The sequence below is a fragment of the Chiloscyllium plagiosum genome, chromosome 28, assembly GCF_004010195.1.
Source record: "Chiloscyllium plagiosum isolate BGI_BamShark_2017 chromosome 28, ASM401019v2, whole genome shotgun sequence".
NCBI classification, from domain to species: Eukaryota; Metazoa; Chordata; class Chondrichthyes; order Orectolobiformes; family Hemiscylliidae; genus Chiloscyllium; species Chiloscyllium plagiosum.
Window position 1 is genome coordinate 45,038,959 of NC_057737.1, and position 11,099 is coordinate 45,050,057.

The following is an 11,099-nucleotide window of genomic DNA, read 5'->3' on the forward strand; positions in this document are numbered from 1 at the left end:
GAGCTTCTAGATTAGAGTGGTGCTGGAAAAGCACAGCAGTTCAGGCAGAATCCGAGGAGTAGGAAAATTAACGTTTTGGGCAAAAGCCTTTCATCAGGGTTTCTGATTTTTGATTTTCCTGCTCCTCGGATGCTGCCCGAACTGCTGTGCTTTTCCAGCACCACTCTAATCTAGAATATGGTTTCCAGCGTCTGCAGTTCTTGTTTTTACCTATGGAATGAGCTGCCAGAGGAAGTGATGGAGGCTGGTACAATTGCAACATTTAAGAGGCATTTGGATGGGTATATGAATTGGAGGGATATGATTGATGGAACTAGATTGGGTTGGGATATCCGGTTGGTATGGATGGGTTGGACTGAAGGCTCTGTTTCCTTTGACTCTATGACTCTATAACTGTCCTCTATTATGTTGAGAAACCGGAGGCTGACTAGAAGATCCCTGTTGGCCTCTCCAACCATGGTCAAGGCTTTTAATAAGCCTAATTGGCTGCTTGCCTTGTGGGAGTAAATTGTGGGGCAAATTGCCTTGATGAAAATGACAGGTAGCAAGAATGGGGTCAGGTAACCACACCAGCTGACAATGGGGTATTCCGGCCCCATCTTTCATCATCAACAAATTCAAAGGGACCCAGAAATTCAGTCCCAGATGATAGCAGGATTTACTGTGATTATTCCAAGAGTTAACAATTAGTGTGAGCAGAATTTCCAAGTCTTAGTATATGAATACTGACAACAAATGCTTGCTATCAGAATTTATAACATAACCAAAGCAACTGCAGAAAAATAACTGTCCCAGAAGCTTATGGAAAAAAAAAGTGTAAGAACACTTGCAATATTTAGCTGGAACTTTAAGTAAATGCATTAAAGTGTGCAGAGAGATGAACTATACTCACTATATTCGAATCTGATTGTGGCAGTATAGCTGCATAGTTGGGGCAATGATAATACTTTCATAGCATAATTTTAGAATCAATGTCTCCAACAACATTGAAAATCTAAAGATTTTGTTTCCAAATGCAAACATTTGCAATCAAATTGTGAATTAATAAGAGAATTCAGAAACTTTTGTAATGTTCATCAAAATTGATTGAAAATCATTTGTGTAGTTTATAGGACAGGAAACAAGAGCAATATAGATTAAAGAATATAGATCTTTAAAAGCGGACAGCTGAATCACATGTTTACAAAACAAAGATACTATATGCATTCACATAAAAATAAAAGACAAAACTTGATTTGTACTATACCTTTGAACTTGTCTGTTTCTTTGTCTCTGACTAGTCGAACGCTCCTTACGCTTAACTCCTTAAAGATGGCATCAATGTCTCCCTGCACAGTATTAAAAGGTAAATTTCCTACGTAGGCTGTGAAAGGGGGTTCTGTGGGTAATTCCTTCTGTTTTCGAGGACTAGTGACACGAGATCTTCTGAAACAATAGAAAACATTATTAGAAGCAAAATGTCAACTTCTCGACTTTGAATTCTCAAATCTTTACCACCAGTCTTTTTCCACACATTTAGCATCAGCAAAATCAGATTTCAGTACTTATCAAAGAATATAATCCCTACAGTGTGGAAGCAGCCCATTCAGCCCATCAAGTCCACACTGACCCTCTGAAGAGCATCCCACCCATACCCAACCCATCCCCATAACCCATACTTCCCATGACTAATCCACTGAGCCTGCACATCCCTGGTCATTATCGGCAACTTAGCATGGCTAATCCACCTAGCCTGCACATCCCTGGACACGACGGGCAATTTAGCATTGTCAATCCACCTAACCTGCGCATCTTTGGACTGTGGGAGGAAACCAGATCACCTGCAGGAAACTCACGCAGACATGGGGAGAATGTACAAACTCTGCACAGGCAGTTGCCTGAGGCTGGAATTGAACCCAGGTCCCAGGCGCTTTGAGGACACTGTGCCACCCATGCGCATAACGCCATAATGATGACCATAAAACACAGCAACAGAAATAGATCATTCAGTCCATCTAGTCTGCTCCACCATTCACTGGCGGATCTGATAATCCTCAACTCTACTTTCCTGCTTTTTCCTGATTCCCTTATCGATCTGTCGAGTTTAGCCTTCAATATACTTAATGACCTAGCCTCAACAATCCTCTACAGTAAAGAATTCCATAGATTCCCCACCTCTAATCGAAGAAAGTCCTCCTCATCTCTGTTATAAATGTGCAACTCCTTTTTCTGAAATTATGCCCTCTTAGACTCTCTCACAAGTGAAACGATATCTCAAATCTGTCAAGACCCCTGAGAATCCTGATAAGATCTCCCTTCATTTTTTAAACTCCAATGAGTACAGGCCAAACCTACTCAACTTCTCCTTCAGCTTTCTTCTCTCCAATTTTCACTCTGGTCACAGGAGCCTTTTAGACACATCCATGGCACTGACAACCGGAACCAAATGTCAATGCCATTATTGGCATAGCATCACCAATCACCAGGTGGGTGATTAGAGCAGCTGCACACTGAACTTGTAGGCTAACGTTTTGTGATTCATACACAAGGATATCCAAATTCTTATGTAGCTGTCTGCAGTCCTTCTCCATTTGAATAACATTTAGCTCCTCTATTCTTCATGCCAAAGTGCATAACCTCACATTTTCCCACCATGTGTCAAAATGTTGCCCACTTATTTACCATCTATATCCCTCTACAGACTGCAGACCACCCACTGTAACACCAATTACCTTCCCATCTATTTTTGTGTCATCCACTAACTTAGGACATTCACTTTACTCAAAGTCAATAATATACATTGCAAATAATTATGGTCCCACCTCTGATCCCTGTAGCACATCGCGAGTTACAGGGTGCCATCCTGAAAATGCTGCCTTTATTACAACTCTCTGTTTTCTGTTAGTTAACCAATCCTCGGGCCATGCTAATGCGCTACCTCCAAAATCATCTTCCTCGGTAACCTCATATGTGGCATCTTTCAAATGCCTTTTGAAAGTCCAAATCTGTTACATCTATTTGCTCCCTTTATCTATCTTGTTTGTTGCTTCCACAAAGAATGAGGTCATGCTTAATTATATTGTTTACCTCTAAATGCACTGCTAATAGATCCTTAATAATAAACCCTAATATTTACCAATGACAGATGTTCAACTACCTGATCTACAGTTTACTGTTATTTTTTCCTCCTTCCTTTAAAAATAAAGCTGTTACATTGGTAGTTCTCCAATCCTCCAGGATTTTTACAGAATCTAAGGATACTTGAACAATTACTAATAGAGCATCCAACATCTCTTAGCTATTTCTTTTAATATCCTAGCATGGCCAGGTGACTTCTTCATCTTTAGTACAATCAGTTTCCCTATAACTTATATCAAGTGCTTGTTATTGTACTTACTATCTCTCCTGCCCCTTGATTATTTACTATTTGTGAAATACTGCTATTGTCTTCTACTGTGAAGACTGATGCAAAGTATTTATTCAACTCCTCTACCATTTACTAGTTCCCCATTATTATTTCCACAGTCTCATTTGCTAAAGGGCCTCTGTTCACTTTGGTCTCCTCTTTTCTTTTATATACTTAAACTAATTCTTATTATCTCTTTTTGTTACTTAACAGTTTACCATCAAAGTTTCTTTTCTTCCTCAATTTTTTGATTATCTTTTGTTGGTTCTTAAACATTTCCAGTTCTCTGGTTTACTACTAATTTCCACCACAAAGTATGTTTTTTTTTCTTTCAATTCGATATTATCCTGAATTTCCCAGGTTAGTTTAGCCATAGTTGTTTCCAACAATTGTTCCTCCTCATTTCATTGTCAGTCATGAACTATTTTCTTAGACATCCATCATTGTTCATTAACTGTCTTTGCTGTTAAAACATCTTTCCCAACCTACTCTAGCCAAGACTGTCCTCATTCCTTTGTAATTACTGTTATTTCAATTTAATGCAGTTGTTTCTGATCCACGTTTCTCCCTTTCAAATGGAATGTTAAATTCTGTCATGTTATGGTTGCTGTCTTCCAAGGGATCTTTTCCCGTGACATAATTTGTCAAACCTGTCTCATTACATATTAACAAATCAAAAACTGTCTGACTCCTGATTGGATTCACAACATATTGTCCGAGGAGACTATCCAGAATACACTCTATAAATTCATGGCTACCAATTTGATTTTCTGTCAATTTATGTGAAGATTAAAGTCACTCAAGATTAACACACAGTCTTTTTTTACACACTTTCATGATCTCTTTATTTATCCCCTGTCCTACAATATAATTACTGAAGGGAGCCTATGGACTATTCTTACAAACATCTTCCTCCCCTTCTTATTTCTTAACTCCTCTGAAACAGATTCTACATTTTACAATTCAACATCATTCCTTGCTATTTTATTTTTTCCATCCCATACTAACAAAGTCACCCTATCATTCTTTCCTTCCTGCCTGTTCTTTCCAAAAGTCTCACACCTCTGGATATTTAGTTCCTTGCTTTGATATTCTTGTAATGTTGTCTTTGTAAGGACTGTAAGGTCATACCCATTAACATCTCTATTTGTACCATTAATTCATGTTCTTCTGAATACTATATGCATTTAAATAAAAAACCCATAAATTTTACATTTTTATGATTTTTTTTACCCTTTTGCTGCTTTTCTTTGTGTTTGTACAGTCTCAGTCCCTTCCTTCCACTTGAGGTATCCTTCTCTAAACAGCTACACTACAATGCTGCTATATTCTTTTACTTTATAAGCCTATACTTTCCTTCTCTGTGACAGTAGAAGATTTAAGGACACCTTGGACATTCTTGATTGGAGGTAAACATCCTCGTCGCAGAAATTGGCAATATGTATGAGTATATTGCCTCTGATTTGCCCATCCCAGCAGGAATGGTACTATTGTCCTCCACCATGAAAACTGAGGCAAAGTATTGATTCAGCATCTCTGCCATCTCAGTGTTCCCCACTATTAAATCTCCAGTTTCATCTTCCAAGGGATCAATATTCACTTTACCAACTCTCTTCCCTTTTATATACCTGCAGAAGTTTTTGCTATCCTTTTTGATATTTTGCACAAGTTTTCTTTTATAATTTACCTCAGCTCTTTTTATTAATGTTTTGGTATCCCTTTGTTTATGTTTGAAAGTTTCCTGATCGTCCATGCTGCCACTGGCCTTTGCAATATGGTATACCTTAGTTTTTGACTTTATGTTGTCCTTGACCACCTTGTTCAACCATGGATGTTTTTATCTCCCCACCCCTCCCCTTACCATCTTTCTTTCTCATTGGGATACATTTTAATTGTGAGGAATTGAGCAGCTCCTTAAATATCTGCCACTGCTCATCCACTGTCTTACCATTTAGCCTTCCTGCCCAAATCTGTCCTCATACCTATATAATTTCCTTTCTTTTATTCCAGTTTCTCACCTCCAAACTGAATATTGAATTCTATCATATCAGTACTCCATTGAGGATCCTTAACTGTGATATCATCAATTAATCTCTCCTCATTACACAAGACCAAATCCAGAGTAGCCTGCTCTCTGGTTGGTTCCACAACATGCTACTCCAAGAAACAAACTCTAATACATTCAATGAACTCTGCCTCCAGGCTACTCTTGCCAACTTAATTCTTCCAATCTATGTGCATGTTAAAATCACCCATGATTATTGCTGTAACTTTCTTGCAAGTCTCTAATATTTCCTGGTTTATTCCGTGCCCCACTGTAGAACCACTGCTTGGGGACCGATAGATTACTCCTACTAAGTACTTCTTCCCTTTGCTATTTCTTATTTCTGCTAGACTGATTTCCCATGTTAATGTGTGTTAATCTTGATCTCCCATGCTTATGCCATTTCTCATTACAGCACTGATCCTTTCCTTCACCAGCAAGGTCACACCACCTCCTTTTTCCTTTCAGTCTATCTTTCTGAAATGCTGAGTACCCCAAGATATTCAATTCCAGACCTGATCTCCTTGTAACCATGTCTCAGTAATCACTACCGAATCGTACCCATTTGTTTCTATTTGCGCTATTAACTCATTAATTGTTTTGAATGCTTCATGCATTTATATACAAAGCTTTTAAATTTGTTCCACTGTTAAATTTCCCTATTTTTTTATAATTCCTTGGTGCATAAACATATTCACCTGCTCTTCCCTCAGTTTTATTGTCTGGTAATATCACTAAACTGCACCTTACCTATTCCTTTAAGTTGAGTTTTCTAATTTCCCCTATAACAGAACCACACCCCCACCCCATCCCTCCATTTAGTTTAAAGGCCTGTCTACAGCCCTAGTTATGCGATTCACTAGGACTCTGGTACCAGTATGATTCAGATGAAAACGGTCCCATGACTTAATGTTCTTGCTGTTCTTTTGTTCAACTGCCTACACTACACATCTTCATTATCATTTCAGAATGAATAGAAAATGTACCAAACTCTCTTACCCATTTGTATTCTATCTGTTCAATGCTCCAATTCATTTTTAGAAGGTTGTGCTATTTGGCCAAGAATTATCAATTGAAACACCAACAGTGTGATGCTGTTCATTTTACAGCTGACAGCATAGACTTTTCAGTTATAGTTTTTGATGGCTCATATAATCAACGGTATGTCTGCTGACTCCCCAAAAATGTTGTCAGTATGCACATGCAAAATGTGCATACAAGTACCCCCTGCCAGTGATGTCCTTCTGTCCCATCCACTCGTATTTATTCTGCTTATTTGGGTTGCCACCATATTTGTTACCAGCAAGGTGCGCGTGCACAAAACTTTCTACATGTGGCATAAAATCAATGAGCAATGACTATGCTGTCAGTATTAGTGGCCCAAAATAGATGTGTTGAAAAACCCTTTCATCTTGTCTATTTCAACCAATAAAATTGGAACAATTAGGTTGTCTTGAAGGCTCTGGGTTCCAGTCCCACTTGCCCCAGACGTGCTTGAACAGGTTAATTAAATACATATGTATACACAGCTGAAAGGGACTTCTGATACAATGATAGGGTCTGTATCACTGGACCAGGAGATGCAAGTTCCTGAATCATTTGCCATTGAGTGGTGTCATAACATGTTTAAATGGGTTGACTAAAAATAATTCACACAAAGATATGCATCATGCATCACACAAGTAAAGCAACAGGATATGCACCTTGCCAATGATCCCTACTGGCCAATGTGATACAATTGAAATAGTCCTTAGGATTTAAAAGACCACAATATATTAACAAATTTGATTTTTCTAAAGGGAATAATATTCCAAAAGGACCCTGATTTTTATATTTATACATGCACAACTAATAAGAAAAGTTGCAACGGACTGAGATTGAAGGCTTAAAATGAATTGAATATTCTCATATTCGAGCTGGGATTGCAACTAAACAATTTAGCAGTCTCCCCAATTTGAGAAATCAAATCTTTTTTTTTCAACAAAACTTTAAGTTTTGGAGAGTTAACAGTTTTAAGATGGCTGCTTTAGCAGTCTGTCCTTCTTATGGCTGTTGGAGATGTACAGAAATAATTGTAATCACACATTCAGGTGGTTCAACTAGCTAACTGGGTCAAGAATAGCGGAATACATCACTATGAGATCTCCATTTGTTTGAAAATTATGCAATCAGTCTTTATATATTTCATTGTCTGTTTTGCTGATCACAGATATACATCATAATTTTCCATCTGAGTATCACATATTTGCATCTGCCATGGTTTGATCAGATGTGGTTTAGGGTTACCATGAGCCTTACGGAGCGTCGGGTCTGTTACAAGGCATTCATCATAGCTTCTGTGAACTCTACACATCTTTCAAGAATACACAAGAACTGAACTGATGTATATTGGTAAAGGTTAAGACAGGGGATATAAGAATTTACTTGGAAATAAAAAATATAAGGGACGATAGCAAGATGGATACAAAATTAGCTGAGAGATTAGAAGCAGAGTAGTCACGAATGGATTTTTGTTTGGGCGAGGGAATATTTTGGAGTAGAGGTTGCCAGGGTTGGGTATTGGGGCCCTTGCTTTTCCTGATTTATGTTAATGATCTATATTTTGATGTGCAGGGGACCTAGACACAGACCTTTACAGGAAGTCTAGACACAACCTCCACAAGTCTTTAGAGGCAGTACTGGACCAAGTTAGAGGCACAAGCTAACCACATGGACACCCACCACCTGTGGCAAGGCCTACACAACATAACAGGGTACAAAATGAAGCAGAACAGGAAAGGTGACAAAAACATAACCCTCTCTGATATACTCAATGCTTTTTACACTCAGTTCAAGCAGCATGCCATTGGAATGGTGTCATCTGTCCCGATAGCCACAGATACACCTGTCCCATCAGTTACAGATGTCAGGTTGACCTTCTTGAGCATGAACCTGAGGAAAGTGACTAATTCAGATGGAGTCACCAGCCGTGCACTCAGATCCTGTGTGGACCAGCCTGGCAGGAATATTCGCTGGCATCTTTAACCTCTCTTTGCTACAATCTGAAGTTGCCACCTCTTCAAGAAGACCATCATCATCCTGGTACCAAAGAAAACAAATGCAATATGCCTCAATGACTACTGCTCAGTGGCTCTGACCTCCATAATTACAAAGTGCTTCAAGAGGTTAGTCATGGCTCACATCAACTCTAGCCTACCAGTCTGCTTCGATTCCTTGCAATTTGCCTACCAGCGTAACAGGTCCCTGGCAGACACCATTTCCCTAGCCCTACACTCATCCGTGGAACATCTGGATAATAAGGGTACCTATGTCAAGCTTCTACTTAGTGACTACAGCTCTGCCTTCAACACTATAATTGCAACAAAACTAATCTCCAAAGTCTGAGACCTAGATCTCTGCTTTGCTCTCTGCAACTGGATGCTTGGCTTCCTGAACCACAGACCGCAATCAGTGAAGACACCAACACCTCCTCCACAATAATCCTCAACACTGGCGCCCAACAAGGATGTGTACGCAGCCCCACCATACTCCCCATACACTCATGACTGTAAGGCCAGAATTCATCCACATGCCATTTACAAGTTTGCTAATGAGCCACCATTTTAGGCAGGATGATGAGTTAGAATACAGGAAGGAGATAGAATGTTTGCTGTCGTGGCGCAAAGATAACAATGTCTCCCTCAATGCAACTAAACTAAAGAGCTGATCATTAACTTCAAGAAGAAAGGAGGAGGGCACACCCCTTTTGACATCAATGAAGCTGAGGTGGAGTGTCGAGAGTGTTGATTTCCTAGGAGTGACAATCACCAACAAACTGCTCTGGACCTCCAACATGGATTCGACAATCAAGAAGATACAACAATGCCTCTTCTTCCTCAGGAGGCTAAAGAAATTTGGCATGTCCATAAGGACTCTCATCAACGTTTAGATACAATCTAAAAATTGTAGAAAGCATTCTATTTGGGTGCAGATATGGCAAACTGCCCAGCTCCGTAAGAAACTACAGAAAGTTGTACACACAGCCCAGACAGCAAGCCAATATCCATGGACTCCATCTACACTTTGTGTTGCCACAGAAAGATAGACAACGTCATCAAAGACTCCTCCCACCCCTGTTAAACTCTCTTCCGACCTCTTCCATCAGGCAGAAAACAAAAGCTTAAACACACGTACCAACAATTCAACAACAACATTTTCCCTGCTATTATTAGACTGCTGAATGGACCTCTCAAATTTCAAATGTAATGTTGACCTTGTTTTTGTGTACCTTCTCAGCAGCCATCATCTTAAATGCTTTGCTTTCTTTTAACAGCCTATGGTCTGTATGTCCTTGTATATTATGACCTGCCTGTACTGCCCACAAATCAAAACTTTTCACTGTACTTAGGTACATGTGACAACAATAAATCAAATCAAAACAGGTGATGTGACACAAATCCTAAAAGAATTGTAAACTGAGGACTGTATAGCACTCCTAAAGGACATTTATAAGTTGGCGAAGTGGGAGGATAAGTCGTCATTGAGCTTCAAAGCAGAGAAGTAAGTGTGAGGCGATGCATTTTTGCAAAATTGAAAGACATCAGAAAATATGGGTTACAATTCTGAACGGGATTTAGGAGCAGACAGACTTCATTTTATAGCTCATTATGTCATGTAGACCTTACCACAGGCGGTCGGTGTCTATTTAGTTAGTTTGGGTCTCTAACTTTAGGCCGGTAGGGTTAGGGAGCCCTACTGGGCTGTGTTCACAACTTTCCATAGTTTCTTATGGTCCTGGGCAGAGCAGTTGCCATAACTGCACCCTGTCTGTGTGTAAATGCGCAGATTAAAGGTGGGAGGACAAGGAGAAAGGATAGTCAATAAAGCATTTAGTATCCTCTGTATTACTAACAGGGGCATAGAGTACAAGACAAGGACGTGATATTGAACTTATATAAAACACACGTTAAACCTCAGATGAGGTAAGTGTACCATTCTGGGTGCCACCTTATAGAAGGTATGTGAACACATTGGAGAGAATACAGAAGTAATTTAAAAGAATGGTTTCAGGGATAAGGAATTTCAGTTATAAGGATAGATTAAATAAGGAGGGACTGTTTTCTTTGGAGAGAAGAAGGCTAAGAGGAGATCTAATAGAGGTTTTCAAACCTGTGAGTAGGGTGGAAGAAGATAAAACTGCCCACTTGTAAAATGAACAAGGAGAGGGCATAGCTTTAAAGTGATTGTCAAAAGAAAACCTTTTACACACAGTTACGATATGGAATGCACTGCCTGGAAGTGTGGTGGAGGTAGGTTCAATTGAGGCATAAAATTATTATTTAAATAGAAACAACATGCAGGGTTAAGGGGAAATGTTAGGAGATTGATAGTAGGTAATGATGCCCATTTGAAGAGCCAGGGCGACAAAATGGGTTGAGTGGCCTCCTCCTGCAACATAACACTCCTTTGATTCTGTGAAACCAAAACTGAAAACAAAGGAGTAAGTGAGGTGAAGATTGTCAGCAAATGCTCCATGCTCAATTGAAGGTGAGATGACAACCAATGCCTAGGCTTCTAAAGGGTTAAATAAGTCATTCCATATGTTCCAAAACTGGAAACCACAGATGAACCAGGAAACATGTTGCCTACTGAAGACCTGCATGCGGTGTTCAACTCAGACGACCTGGACCT

The 11,099-nt window shown here is 39.4% G+C and overlaps 1 protein-coding gene across 1 annotated transcript in view; it reads right to left on the reverse strand.

The window, feature by feature from the left end:
* Window positions 1-9,711, reverse strand: part of eif4h (eukaryotic translation initiation factor 4h) — a 30,900-nt gene extending 21,189 nt beyond the window's left edge. Inside the window, exons 1-4 of the mRNA XM_043718930.1 lie at window positions 9,697-9,711; window positions 8,393-8,507; window positions 6,654-6,756; window positions 1,247-1,425 (exon numbers count right to left, since the gene is read on the reverse strand). Of these exons, the coding sequence (XP_043574865.1) occupies window positions 1,247-1,425; window positions 6,654-6,756; window positions 8,393-8,507; window positions 9,697-9,711 (412 nt within the window). The remainder of the gene's footprint in view (window positions 1-1,246; window positions 1,426-6,653; window positions 6,757-8,392; window positions 8,508-9,696) is intronic.
* Between the last annotated feature and the right edge of the window lie 1,388 nt (window positions 9,712-11,099).